The sequence below is a fragment of the Poecilia reticulata genome, chromosome 6, assembly GCF_904066995.2.
Source record: "Poecilia reticulata chromosome 6, P_reticulata-male-v2, whole genome shotgun sequence".
In the NCBI taxonomy this organism is placed as follows: Eukaryota; Metazoa; Chordata; class Actinopteri; order Cyprinodontiformes; family Poeciliidae; genus Poecilia; species Poecilia reticulata.
The window spans coordinates 2,880,780-2,899,629 of record NC_088835.1 but is presented as its reverse complement, the minus strand read 5'-3'; the positions used below and the strand labels follow the sequence as shown (position 1 = coordinate 2,899,629).

Below are 18,850 nucleotides of genomic sequence, written 5' to 3'. Positions count from 1 at the left end.
AATAGATTTTTTTTTTTTCAGGACAATGGTTTATATTTGAATGTGAGTATTGGCCAGCAAAGTGTCCCACAATGCATTGAGCCACCAGCAGCAGCAACTAATAAAACCAGCTTTTTATTTTTCACAAAAATTAGTTTTAAGATGTTTAAGTCAAAAATGTAGACTCCAAAGCTTCATCTATGCAGGCCATTCAACTCCATTATTAAGACCACTTATTTGTTAATTTTGGTTGAACATCTTCAGTGTTGAAATAATAAATGAATGAGAATTGTTGACACTGAGCACACAGAGCTCTGTTAGCATGTCCAGATTGGCTTCATTTCTTACGTCTTAAACCAGAACTGCCTGAAGTTAGCTCTATACTTTCAGATTTGCTGACCTAAATATCCAGCAAAGAGAAAGCCTGTGTTGTGATCTCTGAATGAATCAGCGCTCTCATAAAAGCAGCAGCTACTCTGACCTATAAACAATAAGTGCATTCACACACAGTGATGGAGAATTCTTCCACATGAAAATATGCCTGCAAATTCAAACAAGCTGTGAGTGGCACGAGCTGGGATACTTCCTTTTGTTCCATGTTCTTGATGACGACAACCAGGAGTCTTTGTTCAACAGATGACCTTGGCTCTGAGCAATGTCTCTCCCCCGCTCACTACCAGAACAGTTCAAGCTCCCCTTTTTTTACAGGCTTTCTATCGTTGCCCTGTGCAGAGATTTAAAGCATAAACAATATAAAACCATGGAGTGGGCTCTGGTCCACAAGCTAAAGGCAGAATTAAACCCAAAAATGAAAACCTTATAACAAAGAGCAACATTTCCACTGCCTCCAGCTCCATATACATATATATATATATATATATATATATATATATATATATATATATATATATATATATATATATATATATATATATATATATATATATATATATATATATATATATATATATATATATATATATATATAAAAAAAAAATTCCCTTCTCACCCTCCTCGGGTGGTCTGTTTCATCCTCTGAGCTCGGGTCCTCTACCAGAGGCCTGGGAGCTTGAGGGTTCTGCGCAGTATCTTGGCTGTGCCTAGAACTGCACATTTCTGGACTGAGTTGTCTGATGTTGTTCCTGGGATCTGTTGTAGCCACTGCTCCAGTTTGGGGGTGACTGCCCCGAGGGCCCCGATTACCACAGGCACCACTGTGGTCTTCACCTTCCAGGTCTTTTCCAGTTCCTCCCTGAGGCCCTGGTACTTCTCCAATTTCTCATGCTCCTTTTTCCTGATGTTGTAATCACTTGGTATTGCTACATCCACCACAACGGCTTTCCTCTGTTCTTTATCCACCACCACAATGTCCGGTTGGTTCGCCATTACCATCTTGTCTGTCTGGATCTGGAAGTCCCACAGGATCTTAGCTCGGTCATTCTCCACCACTTTTGGGGGTGTTCCCCACTTTGATCTCGGGGCTTCCAGTCCATATTCTGCACAGATGTTCCTGTACACTATGCCTGCCACTTGGTTATGTCGTTCCATGTACGATTTCCCTGCCAGCATCTTGCACCCTGCTATTATGTGCTGGACTGTCTCAGGGGCCTCCTTGCACAACCTACACCTTGGGTCTTCTCTGGTGTGGTAGATCTGAGCCTCTATTGCTCTGGTGTTTAGGGCCTGTTCCTGGGCGGCCAGGATGAGAGCCTCTGTGCTGTCCTTGAGTCCAGCTTTCTCCAGCCATATATATATATATATATATATATATATATATATATATATATATATTTATACATATATACAGGTCATTCTCAAAAAATTAGCATATTGTGATAAAGTTAATTATTTTCCATAATGTAATGATAAAAATTAAACTGTCATATATTATAGATTCATTGCACACCAACAGAAATATTTCAGGTCTTTTATTGTTTTAATACTGATGATTTTGGCATACAGCTCATGAAAACCCAAAGAAATCTCAAAAAATTAGTATGTTTCATCCGACCAATAAAAGAAAAGTGTTTTAATACCAAAAATGTCAACCTTCAAATAATTATGTTCAGTTATGCACTCAAAACTTGGTCAGGAATCCTTTTGCAGCCTTCAATGCGGCATGGCATGGAGGCAATCAGCCTGTGGCTCTGCTGAGGTGTTACGGAGGCCCAGGATGCTTCGATAGGGACCTTAAGCTCATCCAGACTTTTGGGTCTTGGTCTCTCAACTTTCTCTTCACAATATCCCACAGATTTTCTATGGGGTTCAGGTCAGGAGAGTTGGCAGGGCAATTGAGCACAGTAACACCATGGTCAGTAATACCAGTGGTTTTGGCCCTGTGAGCAGGTGGTGCTGAAAAATGAAATCTTCATCGCCATAAAGCTTTTCAGCAGATGGAAGCATGAAGTGCTCCAAAATCTCCTGATAGCTGCTGCATTGACCTGCCCTTGATAAAACACAGTGGACCAACACCAACAGCTGACATGGTTCCCCAGACCATCACTGACTGTGGGTACTTGACACTGGACTTCTGGCCTTTTGGCATTTTCTTCTCCCCAGTCTTCCTCCAGATTCTGGCACCTTGATTTCCGAATGACATGCAAAATTTGCTTTCATCCGAAAAAAGTACTTTGGACCACTGAGCAACAGTCCAGTACTGCTTCTCTATAGCCCAGGTCAGGCGCTTCTGCTGTGCTGTTTCTGGTTCAAAAGTGTCTTGACCTTTGACCTGGGGAATGCAGCACCTGTAGCTCATTTCCTGCACACGCCTGTGCACACTGGCTCTGGATGTTTCTACTCCAGACTCAGTCCACTGCTTCCCCCAACGTCTGGAATCAGCCCTTCTCCTCAATCTTCCTCAGGGTCCGGTCACCTTTTCTCGTTGTGCAGCGTTTTCTGCCACACTTTTTCCTTCCCACAGAGCTGCCTTAATACAGCACTCTGGGAACAGCCTATTCGTTCAGAAATTTCTTTCTGTCTTACCCTCTTGCTTGAGGGTGTTAATGATGACCTTCTGGACAGCAGTCAGGTCAGCAGTCTTACCCATGAATGCGGTTTTGAGTAATGAACCAGGCTGGGAGTTTTTAAAAGCCTTAGGAATCTTTTACAGGTGTTTAGAGTTACTTTGTTGATTCAGATGATGAGGTTAACTGCTCGTTCAGAGAACCTTTTCATGATATGCAAATTTTTTGAGACAGGGATTTTGGGTTTTCATGAGCTGTATGCCGAAATCATCAGTATTAAAACAATAAAAGACCTGAAATATTTCAGTTGGTGTGCAATTAATCTAAAATATATGACAGCTTAATTTTTATCATTACATTATAGAAAATAATTAACTTTATCACAATATGCTAATTTTTTGAGAAGGACCTGACTCTGGGTTGGGCTCTCCAGACTCTGGGGACGAGGTCGCCGAGGTGGTCAAAAAGCTCCTCGGTGGCAGGGCCTCGGAGGTGGATGAGATCCGCCCAGAGTTCCTTAAGGCTCTGGATGTTGTAGGGTTGTGTTGGCTCACGCGACTCTGCAATATTGCATGGACAGTGGTCCATGCAATATTGCGAAAACATAGATCCCCCCCCCAGCTGACGATTCGTGAAGGGAAAAACTTGCTACATTTATGTGCGCGAGGTGAAAGAGCGTAAGGCACGCTGAAGTGTATGGGAAAACATCATCGGTGCGCCGCCCCCTCCAGACGGAGTTTTGGCGCCCCCTCTGGTGCTGCGCCCCATGCGTTGCATACCCTGCATACCCACTTTTTGCGCCACTGCGCATGGACATCGGGGGCAGTTCCCCTGGATTGGCAGACTGGGGTGGTGGTCCCCCTGTTTAAAACGCGGGACCGGAGGGTGTGCTCCAATTACAGGGGAGTCACACTCTTAAGCCTCCCTGGTAAGGTCTATTCAGGGGTCCTGGAGAGGAGGGTCCGTCGGATAGTCGAACCTCGGATTCAGGAAGAGCAGTGTAGTTTTCGTCCTGGTCGTGGAACACTGGACCAGCTCCACACCCTCAGCAGGGTCCTGGAGGGTGCATGGGAGTTCGCCCAACCAGTCTACATGTGTTTTGTGGACTTGGAGAAGGCGTTCGACCGTGTCCCTCGGAGGGCCCTGTGGGTGGTTCTCCGGGAGTATGGGGTACCGGGCCCTTTGATAGGGGCTGTCAGGTCCCTGTATGACTGGTGTCAGAGTCTGGTCCGCATTGCTGGCAGTAAGTCGGGCTCGTTTCCGGTGAGAGTTGGACTCCGCCAAGGCTGCCCTTTGTCACCGATTCTGTTCATTACATTCATGGACAGAATTTCTAGGCGCAGCCGAGGTGTTGAGGGGATCCGTTTTGGTGGCCTTAGGATCGCATCTCTGCTTTTTGCGGATGATGTGGTCCTGTTGGCTTCATCAGATCGTGATCTGCAGCTCTCACTGAAGCGGTTCGCGGCCGAGTGTGAAGCGGCCGGGATGAGGCTCAGTGCCTCCAAATCCGAGGCCATGGTCTTGAGCCGAAAAAGGCTCAAGACCATTTCTCCGGGTCAGGGGGGTCGTCCTGCCTCAAGTGAAGGAGTTTAAGTATCTGGGGATCTTGTTCACAAATGAGGGAAGAAGGGAGCGGGAGATCGACAGGCGGATTGGGGCAGTGTCTGTCGTGAAGCGGGCGCTGTACCGGTCTGTCGTGGTGAAGAGAGAGCTGAGTCAAAAAGCGAAGCTCTCGATTTACCGGTCGATCTACGTTCCCACCCTCATCTATGGTCATGAGCTTTGGGTCATGACCGAAAGAGCGAGATCACGGATATAAGCGGCCGAAATGGGTTTCCTCCGCAGGGTGGCTGGGCTCTCCCTTAGAGATAGGGTGAGAAGCTCGGTCATTCGGGAGGGACTCAGAGTAGAGCCACTGCTCCTCCACGTCGAGAGGAGCCAGTTGAGGTGGCTCGGGCATCTGGTCTGGATGCCTCCTGGACGCCTCTCTGGTGAGGTGTTCCGAGCACGTCCCACCGGGAGGAGGCCTCGGGGAAGACCCAGGACACGCTGGAGGGACTATGTCTCTCGGCTGGCCTGGGAACGCCTTGGGATTCCCCCGGAGGAGCTGGAAGAAGTGGCTGGGGAGAGGGAAGTCTGGGCCTCCCTTCTGAAGCTGCTGCCCCCGCGACCCGACCCCGGATTGATATATATATATATATATATATATATATATATATATATATATATATATATGTGTGTGTGTGTGTGTGTGTGTGTGTGTGTATGTGTGTGTGTGTAAAATGAAGAGACCCCTGCACCGAACCCCATTTAAAACCTCCTGGTTATTCCACCAAATCTTGATTTCTGAACTCTTCCTGAGTTCAAACATTAGTATTGTTGTTTCTAAATTAATATGAACTTGTTTTCTTTGCATTATTTGAGGTCTGAAAGCACTGCATTTTTTTCCGGTATTTTGACCAATTCTCATTTTTGCTTAGAATTTCAGCGAAATGTTGTCAGTAGTTCATATAACATAGTAATGTTCATTTTCCAATCCAATCCAATCCAGATTTATTTATAAAGCACTTTAAAACAACCACAGCTGATACAAAGTGCTGTACAGTAAAACACAACACAACAATAAAAAAATAATTAAAAAAAAGAACTAAAAAAAAACAAAAAACAAAAAAAACTTTTACAGTTTAAAAACAAAAACATACAATTTAAAACTAGATCCCGCTGGTGTTGAAAGCCAAGTAAAATAAATGGGTTTTAAGACGAGCTTTAAAAGTGGACAGTGAAGGGGCCTCTCTGAACTGCAAAGGCAAGGTGTTCCATAACTTTGGGCCAATGACAGAGAAAGCTCTGTCCCCTCTGAGCTTCCTCCTGGATCTTGGTACCTCCAAGAGCAGCTGATCTGCTGACCTGAATGACCGATAACGTACGTAGAGGTGAAGAAGCTCAGAGAGGTAAGCCGGGGCAAGATTATGCAGTGATTTAAAAACAAACATAAGAATTTTAAAATTTTACTCAACATATACCTATAAAAACTTTTGGTGAAATCTGCCTTGGCTTTAGTGACTGATGCACGGCAGCTACCACCAGAAGTGCCGCTATAGCTGCCACTGCCAAGATTTGAGCTCGACTCACTCCGTGTAGTTTTATTCTGGTATCATTTCGACTTAATTCTCGGACAACCTTTTTCTACCAATATCATGAGCAATATTTATTCTTGTAATTTACTTTTTCTTCTTAGCCTGACCCTTAGGGTTAGGGTAAGGGTATATGGGTATATAGGGTATATAGTAGGCCTTAGTCTGCCCTTAAGTTCCTTTTCGGAGACTGGAAAAAAAAGTTCTTCGGGGTTCTGAATATCAATTAATCATGAAGCACTTTGAGGCAGACAGTGAAACACAGATGAGATCACATTTTCAGAGGCAGTAAGGCAGCAGCAGCACCTCCACTAAACACATACTCAGCTGTACATCTAAAATACACACATGATCTGCTTGTCACCTGCTGCCACAGAAGAACGCAGCCATCCAACCAAAACACGCAGGCTGAATAATTAACAAATCCTTTTGTTTCACCTCATCCACCTATAACATGTCGTGTTTTGTCTTTTAACAAGTGGGACAATCTTTTGCAAAACAAACACATTTTGAAGCATTTGTTTAGTTTGGTCTCATGCAAAATAATTGTTCTGCTTTTTAAAGTGAACATTTTCAAACTAAATTCTTGTATTTTCTTGTGGATTTGTCAAACAGATTTTCAGAAACCAACTGCTGATGTTTTTGCCATAAATCACAACATTGGATGAAGTTTACTGATGTTTTTCTATATCTGTCACCATCAAACTTCAATGGTACAACATCTAACATTATCTGATCCTCTCATGTTGCGAAAAGAAACATGTTTGAGCTGGATAGTTACAAAGACACGAACAACAGTCAAGGTCTTGGCATATTTAGTCTAAAAATCTTAACCCTTGTGTCCAGAAATGGGGTCCAACTGACCCCACACACATAAAACTTGTATCATTTTCCACAGTCCTCTACGTTTGCCTCAGTCCTCGCACGCACAAGTGTTAACTGAAATAGCAATATGTACTATTTCCAAAACTTTAAACACTTCGGTTTGACTGTCAACATGTTGCTTCCAACTTTAGATTCAGCCGACCATGTTGGCATGTTGATGCTTCTGTAGGTGCTGGCATTACTCACTTAAAAACAACTGCGGCTCTTTCCAAATTAAAAACAGCAAATGTGGATTAGCATGTTTAATGAGTATGGCTAAAAGAAAGTACACCCCCTTTAAATTTCAAAGGGTGTTCTACTGTGAGACAGGTAACTGTTGGCTCAGTTTGAAACTGGGTGGAGATTCTTACACAAAGAGGAAGAAATGTTTTTAAAAATGTAGTTGGATCCTTATTTTCCATAAAGTCCTTAAGAAAACTTTTGAAAGTCACTTCATGAAAGTCTCAGTATGAGGCTGCAATAAACATTTAACCAGCTTCTAACTGGAAAAACAAAAACTAAAAAAAAAAAATCCTGGATGGCAGACAGACAAAAGGAGTTTGTTCTATTTCTACTTCTCTGTCTTTGACATGAGCTTATTTCTCTTAGGTCTTTTCTCTTTTTTACCGTCACCTCCAAAATTGGAGGAGGAGGTGGAGGTTACCCATGTGAGGTGTGAGAAGGGCCCAAACTATGTCTCACAGATAGGAGGGAGAATGATGCAGTTCTACATAAACTCTACATACATCCTGCGAAAAATGACAGTGAAGCAGCAGGGGCATGGGCAATATAGTACTGACCTCACAATATTAAAACACTGTGGTGCAATTTAATCTACCAACGTGTTAAGTTCTACATGTGATTGGATGTCACATTTTACAGCACTTATCTAAATGGTTTGTTCTATAGAACTTTATCTGGGGTTCCAGAAAAATTCCAGTCATATTCATAGGATAAGAGTTTAGAAATTAACTTAATTTTGTTCATTGTATTTGCATTTTAAAAATTACAGTCAAAGTCAAACAAATTTAAACTAACTGCAAACGAACTCAACATTTTTATCAAGGCCTTCATGACAGACATGTTTAACTGTTTCCATTCATGTGTTAAAGACAAAACCATAGCGATTGTCAGCAAGAGTCATGCAGTCAGCTAGATTCTTTCAAACTTTAAACAATAATCAAAACTTGACAACACCCAGAACATAGAGGTCAGAGAAAACAAATGAGCCAGTGCATGAAATGTCTTCTTCTATTATGCTGCTTTTCATAATTCAGTTACAATTTATATTTAGCCTTTCATATTTATTCAGATTCATTGTTTGACATTGTATTAATTCCTCTTTTCAAATTCAAAAGCAAAAAGCATATTATAATGTTTTTGGCAAAGCACAATATTTTAAATTCTTAATCCATTTGCTTTCTCTTTCTTACCTTGCCATGTGGCTTTGTGCTGTTCTCCCAGGATGGAGGTACCTGGTACACATCCTGGCCAGTTCCTGTCACCCCAGCTGAAGCGGCTGCCTGACTGAGCACAGGGCCTACAGAGGGGGGGACTTGGTAGATATCTTGAGCAGGCAGCTCAAACGGTCTGTGGCCTACAGCTGAGGTCTTCTTAGGCGGTCCAGGTTGGGCTTGTGGTGAGGAGCCATTTGGACCACATGGAACCTGATATAGACTTTGGGAGCTCACCTTGGGGCCATGGGAAGGGGGCATCATGTAAACAGAGTCTGTGTTTGGTTGGACAGGATTGGGGCCTGAGTACGCCGGGTGCATGGATGTGTACTGAACTGAAGGAAGGGGCTTATTTGTGTACACTGGCACAGTTGATGTAGAGATGGCAAGTGTCGGCTTGGCGTAGGCACTTTGAGTGAGGAGGGGTCTCGGCACCTGAGGGGTTGCACAGGAAACAGCAGGATCTGGTGTGTTAGGGGTGACTTGCTGCTGCTGCTTACTGTCATACATGCCGACCAGAATCTTGAGGCGATTCCCTGGGACGATGCCTTGTCGGCCATGGAGAGAGCAGAGCCACCATCCATCCAACCCCTGCGTGTCCCGCTCCAACACCGTCATGATGTCACCCTTCCGGAAGGAGAGCTCATCTGGAGACTCAGCCACATTGTCATACAATGCTTTGGCCAAGACGTTCTACCAAAAATCAGAAACAAACAGCTGGGATTATAAAATAATCAATAACATATTAAATAACATTAAAAGTTGCACAAATCAATCAGTCATACATTGGATCTGTAGTCAGACATCACTACTACACATTGAATAACCCATTACAAAAATGATAAAAACACTCTTTACACAAGTATCAGCATGAAGCTGCTTCTAAATGTAGGTTATAACAGTGGTCATTAACCTTTGAACTCTGGGTGAGTCATTTTGTTGCTACAGGTTTCCTGTGACCAAACATCTGATTTACATAAATGTCAAAGTGCAAAGAATGCTGAGGAGGAAGGTACATATCACAAATCGGAACAGGCTGGGGACCTCTAGTCTGAAAAACTATTTTCATGGGTTTTCTTTGACCGACTCCACTGAAGTTGGAGTGTTTCAACTATGAAAGAATCAAGGTTTGTCAATAAATTGTCAGACAGGTGAGAAGAGGTAGGAGGCACTTCTATTTGTGTTGGAAATCAAACCTATTTATAGGGATGTGATGGAGACCGGACTTCCATCAATAATAAAGGATTATTGATATTATATTGTGTTTAACTGATTTACAGACCCAAAGTTTGTTAAAGTTCTTTATTTCAGCTGCACTTTGACATTTGGTTGAACATTCTTGTGGTCAAGGCGACTAGTCATTGCTCGGGCTGAGCACCGGCTACTGCAGGCACTGGAGGGCCGGGAGCTCGGGCGGAGCAGACGCCGGGAGCTCGGACGGAGCAGACGCCGAGCAGACGCCGAGCTCGGACGGAGCAGACGCTGGAGACGCTGCACCAGCAGGTTCTGGAGGGCCGGCAGGACGGCCGGCTAGAGTCTCGGGAGGAGCACTAGGAGTCTCGGGAGGAGCACTAGGAGTCTCGGGAGGAGCACTAGGAGTCTCGGGAGGAGCACAGGGGAGCTGCACGTCAGCAGCGGGCTCGGGGGGGCTGCACGTCAGCAGCGGGCTCGGGGGGCTGCACGTCAGCAGCGGACGCAGGAAACTCTGGAGCGGGCTCGGGCGGCCAGGCGGTTGGAGACGGGCAGGGGGTGGCGGCTGGAGCGGAAGCTGGAACTATCGGAGGAGACTGGCTGACCGTGGCGGCTGGGGCGGAAGCTGCAACTGGCGGAGGAGGCAACGGAGTGACGGAGCGGAGAGACAGAACGGGAGCAGGTGAAGTGAATCCTTTCTTCTGACGGAATTCATCGTGGAGCTCTTGAACTAATTCTGACATAAATGGGTCTTCTTGAAACATGTTGAACAAACAGGTTCAACATGTTTCATGTTGGGTAAATGGGTGGAGCTGCTGGGGTGGTTACTGGGTCCATGCTGAAAAGTCGCGTTCCTCACCGCTAGTGGTCGGATCTTTCTGTCATAATGGGGTGTGGTTGATGGTGAGGAGATGACGCTGAGACCCAGGTAAGATGATGAATATGATGATTTAATGATATAATGCTTGGAGTCCAGGACAGGCAGCACGGCAGGAAACAAGCACACAGCTAAATGCCGGTAGCAACTGACTTGAAGGACTAAATAAGAGCGAACACAAACCAGGACTTAGCAGTTCTACTGGAGCGTAGAACTGCAATAGACAAATGACGACTGACATACGTTATACAAACTTAGACAAGGATCTGACGAAGAACAGACAACAGGTGAGACTAAATACACACGGGGTAATCACGGGAACAAGACACACCTGGGAGACAATCAATGGGGAAGACGCAGAGACAGGACTCACAGGGAACAGAATCACACAGAAAAACTCAAAATTAAACACACAGAAACACGGATCATGACAGTCATCTTTAGATGAGAATGTGGGTAAAAATGTTAATCTGTTTCTTATGATTTCTTATGGTTCAATTTGAGTTTGAAAACTGTTTGAATGAGCATGTATGTTTTCTGGTGTGTCTCCTCAGCAGGGTGGAGCAACAAAGGGAGACAAATATTCCAGGTACTGCTGAAAGTAAAGGATTTAAAGAACCCTTGAAATGAGTAGAAAATAGCCATTCAATTGTATGGAAAATAGACTTTAATTGAGGACACTCAAAACACCTGCTAACAAGTCCAGACCTGAAAGTCTAAGTCAACAAGTTAAAACAGAAGCAAGAATAGACCATGCAACATGACAATGACACATCAGGAACTGAATTAAGAAGTTGGAAGAACTGGGCTGACTCAGTCCAGATCCTCAACTCAATGAGATGCTGAGGGTGACTTGAAACAGGCTGTACCCCTCACACACAAAGCTTAAAGTGAGGAGTGTGTAACAGTGGTTCCACTCCTACCAATATTAGCGGCTGGCAGATGGAAAGAAGACGCCTCTCACTAGTTCATTTAACCAAAGGGCGTGGCACCAGCTCTTTATGGGTAGGGTATCCTAACTTCTTCCTCAGCTAGAAAACATGTTTTGTTGATACATTTTGTTTAATGAATAAGAAGAAGTTTCCATAATGCAATTTAGTATATGTGTATCAAAAATCAATAACGCCTGACAGATAAATAAGATGTCCTGGTTTAAGATGTGTCATGGAGACAGGTTGAGGACATAGAACAGCACAGGAACAAAAAACTGTTTTTAAGAACTATTCACATGTTAACAAAATCTACTTGACCGAAGACATCAGTGGTTACAGAAGAGAGATCACATCTTGTCAGATTGGCAAATCATCTGTACTAACACAGTCACAGTGATAATGCAGATGCCAGGGTTTTATCTGCACAATGGTTGAATAGCTGATAGAACACACAGGTGTGAAAACCGAAGCGCAAACAGAAACACCTTCAGTCTTTGTGGAAACCTTTGAAACTAAATCAATATTAGTTGTTCACGTCAGACCTCAGCCATGTCCACTCCTTCTGAGCGTCAGAGTCCCACCCCAGTTATCACGGACTGGTACAGGCTGTACTGGCTCTATGAAAAAGGGACGCTCACATACAGACTCCTGAGCAGAAAGTCCTGCCTGTCTGAGAAAAACCAAGTAACTGCCTTTACTTTCGTAGCTGAACCATTTCCAGCAGTCTGTGGCAGTTCAGGGCTTAATATAAATGGGAAATTATGAATAATTTTAATATCACTCACATCATCATATAATTGTCTAACAAAATGTAAACAATGACGACAGAAATAAACTAGTTTTACAAAGAAGACAGCAGCGCAGAATCAATTTAAGGGAACAAATCAGTTCAGTTCAAAGAAATAACACAAAGTCGTCTCATCAAGAAAGAGGAAGTGCAATGGAAATGAATCACATATCAACCTTTGTTATGTTATTCTGAGGCCTTCAGTGTGTTCTGCTGCCCCTTCCTCTGACAGGTTTACTAGAACTCGTTTTGCATGAGTGACTCATACATTCCAGTCAAGTTTAGAATTTCGTTTCAGAATTTCCTTGTTCTAAAGTCAGTATCCAGTCAAACAGCAATGTTTTTATTCACAGGAGGATAATCTAATTACAACACAATGGGGATAAGCCTGGTCTAGAAATACCTCAGAAACTGAAACCTAGCTCAGGTAATGTAAGAAAAACACAAAAAACAAGGCAGATAAAGATCTCATTCTGTTGAGTTTATTTTCTAGTAGCAAGACATGGTGACAACAGCATGTCTACATTGTAAAAAGCAACTTTGTAATTAATTGAAAAAAAAAGTGTGAATCTAACTTGACTTTGGCCAAGGTTTTGCTAACACTAAAGTCCAGTGAATTTTTGAGTGTGCAATTAAATATAAAGTTCACTTTAATCAAATAAATTAAACAGATTTAACGTTTTTTTTTCTTACATAGTTACAATAAGCACTTGATTTAAATAAGCTGATCACTTATTGAGGTACACATGTTTTAAAAATGAACTTGAAATAAGGTGAAAGGGTATTTGACAGTGGGGGTTGGCCAGCAAGGTATCCCACAATGCAGCAGTGAGAAACTACTTTTTTTATTTGTCACAAAAAATTGTTGTTTGAGGTGAAAAAGTAAAGTCCTTCATCTCTGCAGTCAGTTCATCAGGAAGGAGCCTACATTTCAGAGCAGTACATCTCTTAGCTACATGAAACTGCATCATGAGTGAGTTACTGTGTTCTGTCAGAGGAACTGGTCTTGCAGATTGTGTTTTCTGCATATGATTGTGTTTTCCTTACTGGAAAATAGTGAGCAAAATATCACTGCTTTCTTTCTATATTTTCTATCAAAATTTGAGTAGAGAAACAAAAGACAGGTGTCAGGAACAGTTTCAATGAAGGAATTTTCCTTTCACATAAGTAGTTTTAAGTTAAAATTGTCCCTTCAAAAGCTTTGTGTTTAGTTACATGTAAAAAAAAATTATACCACAATGTATGCTGCGTTCATACTGTTATGTATTCTGTATCTCAATAAAGATCTATTTAAAAAAGTAAGTTTCATGTTAAGATCGTCATGTTTTTGATTATTTTTTATGAATGCATTAACTTTCTGTTTGCGCAAGAGTATCAACTTATGCTTAACGTAAGTTTATTTTTTTGGATATCGCGGTACGACTGTTCAGTACAGAGGTGCTCAAGTCCAGTCCTTGAGAGCTGCTATCCTGCAACTTTCAAATGCTTCCCTGCGCCAATTAGCACACCTGAATCAAATGAAAGGCTGGTTAGCTGGTCTGTTCAGAGCTGATCCTGGTCTGTTGGAGTAAAGATACATCGAAAAGTTGCAGGACGGTAGCTCTCGAGGACTGGACGTGAGCACCCTTGGTTTATTATTTTTGTTAGCAGCTAAAGCTAGCCAAGCAGGTGTAGCACGGGGTGTCGGGTGGTTAAACGAACATTACAACTGTCAGAAAGGCCGTTTGAGTTAACGGTATTTAGCTGCGGAGTCGTTTTCTTGAAGTTTTCGGCTATAGATGGCATAATGGGGAGAGTGGCTGTGCTGGACCGGTGGTTGGATCTATGCGATCAAAGTTAAGCCAAAAATGTTTTTGTCTTTATAAATAATAATGATAATAAATAATAATATTGGCTGACTCTTTTTTTTTTTCTTCATTACTATGTCATGTTAGTGACTGAAGCCTGTTATGATGACTTCAGCACATTTCATCTGACAGGTTGGCAGAAGAAATGCTGTCCAGAATGTTTCTATAAGCTGACTAATTTGTATCCAGTCAAACAGCCTAATGTCTGAGTTGTGTTCATGGTAATTATTTCTGACATTTTTATGCTTTATGTTGTAGGTGGTGAAAAATGCTCTACAGGGTAAACCGGGTGGACAAAGTATTTTGGTGGGTCTGGTTAGTTTTGCTCACTTCTCTTCAAAATGTTTATTTATTATCCTAATGTGTCTGCTATTTATCCTGTTGTCCCTCCAGGCTGGGAAAACCAGGCATTCTTCTGTTGGTTCATGTGCTTCGTCCTACATCCAAAGGCCACAAGAAGAATCCAAAACAGCTCATGTCAAACTGTGGACCATGTTTTCAGATATGTGCAGGTATGTGGTTATTCTAATGATCCTACTTCTTTGTAGAACCACTTTCTCATTGGCTTTGTTTGCTATCTGAATGTAGCTGTGCTGCTAAATATATTTAATAATTTTTATTATTCGTTTTCTTATCATTATGTCAAAGATGCAAGCCAGTGTTGAAGCCTTCCTCATTGCCATGCAACCAGGACAGCCCTTCCTCCTGCATGTTGGTGAAAACAAGAGGAGCACCAAAGACACTTCATCATCAGTGATCACAAGATCATCCAAGGTAGCTTTTAATGAACTTTTAAAGCACTCTTCACCTTCAGTGCAAACTTCTGTAAATTAATCCAGCCTACAGTTTTCAACATTGATGTGACTTGCACAACAATTGAGGAGTTTAAGATCCTTGCTTTTAGTTTACCTGGCAGAGTGGACACTCTTTATTATGATGATCATTTAAATGTATACTGTATCAATGAGAGGATTTGTTTTATGTTCTTCCAATTAAGGACTTGGTTTATTACAGTCCCTGTGGCAAGTAGTTTTCTGCATGGTCAGCATTGAAGGCCATATTGTCTTTGAGAGGGTCCAGCTGACAATCCAGACAGGACAGCGTTGTCCATCTTCTACATCTTCAACCTCCAATATCATCATGAGGCAGCCAAGACTTTGGGGTTCATTCAACGGAAAACCGTTCCTATGATTTTTTTATTTTTTTTTTACAATGTGCAAAATACAAGTACATTATTTAAAAGTTTTAAAGCAAGTTATGATTGACATTTGACAAAGGTGGTGATGTTTTCTCTTTACGTAATTAAAAACAGCTTTATTTATATATTGTACCAGCTGTATTCAGAATGCTACACTATTTATATTGTGAGTTTTCCCATTTTTGATTTTGTTTTTTAGTCGCTTCATTGGGATTAACCCAGAAAGGGGCACAAAAGCCGGTCATGGGAAGATGGTATCCAAAAACACTGGAAAGACCAAAGTGATAGTCAATGTTCAGGTTTCCATCCTCATCAAAAACCTGATGAACTTTGAGTGGCATATCATTCAGGTTAGTTGTTGTCCTTTTCTTTTCTTTGAAATATTTCTGTTTCCATATTATTCAGGATCTAAATTGTATTGTCTTTTCTTTTTCCATGTTGGACGGTGCCTTCATCTGCATCTAATAAAGTAAGTGCCACTTGGACTCTTGAAAACCATTAATAGTTCACATTTTAAACCCTGTTAATACTAGAATTCCACATTATTTCAGCCATGTTGAATTTTAGAAGTCCTTTTTCATTGATTTGCTTAATGATAACCAAAGCATGGATATTTCTTTTAGAACTGTGTTTTTATGTTCATAAGATTGTAGAAATTAATGAGTTAAATCCAGTTTATGTCGCTGTAAACTGAAAGTCTTCAATTTTTATTCCAGTGTTAGTGAAACTATATATTAACTTTGAAGGCCTATTTTTTACCAGTTCTCAGAGGAATAGTTATGTTATTCGTTTTGAATGTTTGAATATACTGGAAATATATGTGGTTTGAGGCATAGTGGTGCCTTTAAATAAAAATTCTGTTCTGAATGTTACTGCAAAGAAAACTGTAATGTTACTTTTTAAAGTACTGTCTTAGTTTTACCATAGAACATTAATACCTAACCCAATGTAAGCTTCTTAGAAGTGCAACAATTGGTGCAGTTCTAAAATGCATAATCTGCATAATCAGAACTTCACATAACACAGGGTTAGGGATGTGATACATCCTCTTCAGGATTAAATACGGTACAGCTACTGTGCACTTACAGTAAACTACATCCTCTTCTGTGTTATGTGAAGTTATGATTATGCACATTATGCATTTTAGAACCGCACCAATTGTAGCACTTCTAAGAAGCTTACACTGGTTTAGGTATTAATGTTCCATGGTAAAACTAAGACTGTACTTTAAAAAGTAGCATTACAGTTTTCTTGGCAGTAGCTTACCCATAAAGTGAATGCAGTAGTAAAACTAAAATCACAGTAAAAATACTGGAACGCCAGTATTTGAAGCTATATTTGCTTTCACCACTGTGTTTTACAGTGGCCAACAGGTACAAACACCCAGCAAAGACGAGAAAAACACATGCAACAAAAGAGATGCAAACAAAAAAATGCTGAAAACAGAAGTGATCCAGACCACTAGGGGGAGTCGAACAAAGAACAGCTGTGTCCGAAGTCAGGTTTTGCATCTTTGGGTCCTCAACGACTGGAAGAGAAGCTGTAGCTTACTTTTTTTTTTTTTTTTTTTTTTAAGCTGTAAAAAAAAAAAGAGATTTATATATCTGCTTAGCCTCTACCGTGGCGTTATGTTGCTTAGTAACCGTGGCAACATGTATCACACAGCGGAAGGAAAAAAAACAGGCTCGGAGTATGTTGTTTTTTCTCCTGATTTCTGTATTTCTCTTCATTTTTGTAATAAAGGCTGCTGTATATTTTAAAAAATCTGTTAGTCTGATTCTAAAATGTTCGAACACGTATAGCACATTTACACAAGGAATGTAAGCAAAGAATCCCTTTTCAAACTCTCCAAATCTCAGGTAAGACAATACAGTTTAATAAAACTATTGTTATTAGGCTTAACTTTAATCAGTCAAACCGATTTACTCAGCAATAAATGAAATATTTTAGTGAACCAAAATATTCCAACTAGATGTTATTTGACTTAATATCTGTGTTTAACTGTCATTTGGGAAAGCCTAAATGAGTCGGGTGTTCTCCCTTGGTATGCTAAACCTGGACAAGCTGGCAGCAGGTGAGGGGAGCTGCGTGTTGATACAGTGGGAGCAGACGTCACCGAAAACGTCGGACAGATATTGCAATTAGGTGATGCACTGACGAACCGAGCAGAAATGTGAGATTTATATATCTACATTCTCGCCTACAAACATTGTTTAAATCATGTTGTGTCACGGCTGCTAAGCAACATAACGCCGAGGTGGAGGCTAGGCTGAAGGCCACAGCTTCTCTGCAATGCTCTCTGCCTTTGCAGGACCCCTCTTCCGTAGACCGGGTCGTTTCTCAAGCCCATGGAAGAATGAGCTTGAAAGGATGCAGACCCTGAATTCGGACACAAAGCTCTAGTGGTCTGTAACACTTATTTTTACATATGTTTTTGCATTTCTTTTTTGTTTGCGTCTTTGTTTGCTGCGCGTTTGCACCTGTCGACCACCGTAGTATTTTAACGATTCTCTATTTTAGTTCTGCTGGGATCCTTATGGTTATGTGTATTTGTTATAAGTTGCATTGTGAACACTGTTATGTGTAGAGTGTTATGGGGTTCCCCCCATCTGACTCTGCTGACTTCCACTCACATGTGATGGACCTGTCATGTGGGCGAAAGCATCAGGGGAGCGGGATCTGACAACACCGGAAGAGCGGAGAGTTCAGTGTGTGTTAGCAGTGAAGCTATTCAGTTGTGAGTTGTGTGTAACGATTTGTTAGAGGAGCAGCTGCAGCCTAATAAATATTGTTGGCGGTACTACACCTGCGGTGTGTTGGCGTCATTACAGTATTTAACACTTTAAAAGGTAATTACAGGATTGAAAAGGTACATTTCCAGTAAAATACTGGTATCTACAGACGGCAGCTTTTTTTTCTCCGTTTTTCTGAAAGAACGGTGGAAAAAAAAAAAAAAAACTGGCGTCTGTAGGTACCAGCATTTTTTTTTATCGTTCTTTCAGAAAAACGGTGATTACCGTTCTTTCGAAAGAACTGTAAACTACTGGCAGCTACAGACGCCAGTAGTTTACCGTTCTTTAAAAAAACGGTAAACTACTGGTAGCTATAGACGCCAGAAGTTTACCGTTATTTCACAGTATCCGTACCGTACTTGCATTGACGGTAATCTGCTGTCAGGATTAATTACGGTACAGCTACTGTGCATTTACAGTAAACTTCTGGCGTCTATAGCTGCCAGTATGTTACTGTAAATTTACAAGATTATTTCTTGGAGTGTAATTGTGTTGCCTTCAGTTGTTATAAAAATTCTGTATGTACAATGTGACTTAAAAATGTTTTTTGACTTTGTAATCTACATAATACTGCCCCTTTAAAACATGAATACATAAAAAAAATGAATAAAGAATTAATTTAGAGTGTATTTACTGTGTAATGATGTCTAGGGCAGAAATCTGTTTTATAACATGAGAAAACAGGTGTTCACTGAACAGAGAGTAATGTGAACAGCTGGTGGAGCAAGTTCAATGAAGACAGGTTGCTCATCTGAGCATATGTGTTTGTGTGAGGTGGGGGAGAGATGGAGCGTGTGTGTGTGTGTGTGTGTGTGTGTGTGTGTGTGTGTGT

At 41.6% G+C, this 18,850-nt stretch overlaps 1 protein-coding gene and 1 long non-coding RNA gene across 5 annotated transcripts in view; one reads left to right on the top strand and one right to left on the bottom strand.

Annotated features, from left to right (window-relative positions):
* bcar1 (BCAR1 scaffold protein, Cas family member) overlaps positions 1-18,850 on the bottom strand; it is a 98,126-nt gene that overhangs the window by 16,966 nt on the left and 62,310 nt on the right. For all 3 annotated transcript variants that reach the window (XM_008410909.3, XM_008410910.3, XM_008410911.2), the window contains one exon: positions 8,374-9,087. In XM_008410909.3, coding sequence (XP_008409131.1) covers positions 8,374-9,087 — 714 coding nt within the window. The remainder of the gene's footprint in view (positions 1-8,373; positions 9,088-18,850) is intronic.
* Positions 10,184-16,096, top strand: LOC145551894 (uncharacterized). 2 transcript variants are annotated; one of them, XR_014087760.1, is made up of 5 exons: positions 10,184-10,267; positions 14,287-14,334; positions 14,422-14,540; positions 14,677-15,576; positions 15,697-16,096. It is a non-coding gene; the product is annotated as an uncharacterized LOC145551894 (long non-coding RNA). The 2 variants fall into 2 exon arrangements; XR_014087759.1 differs by lacking the exon at positions 10,184-10,267 and having other exon boundaries at positions 13,724-14,334.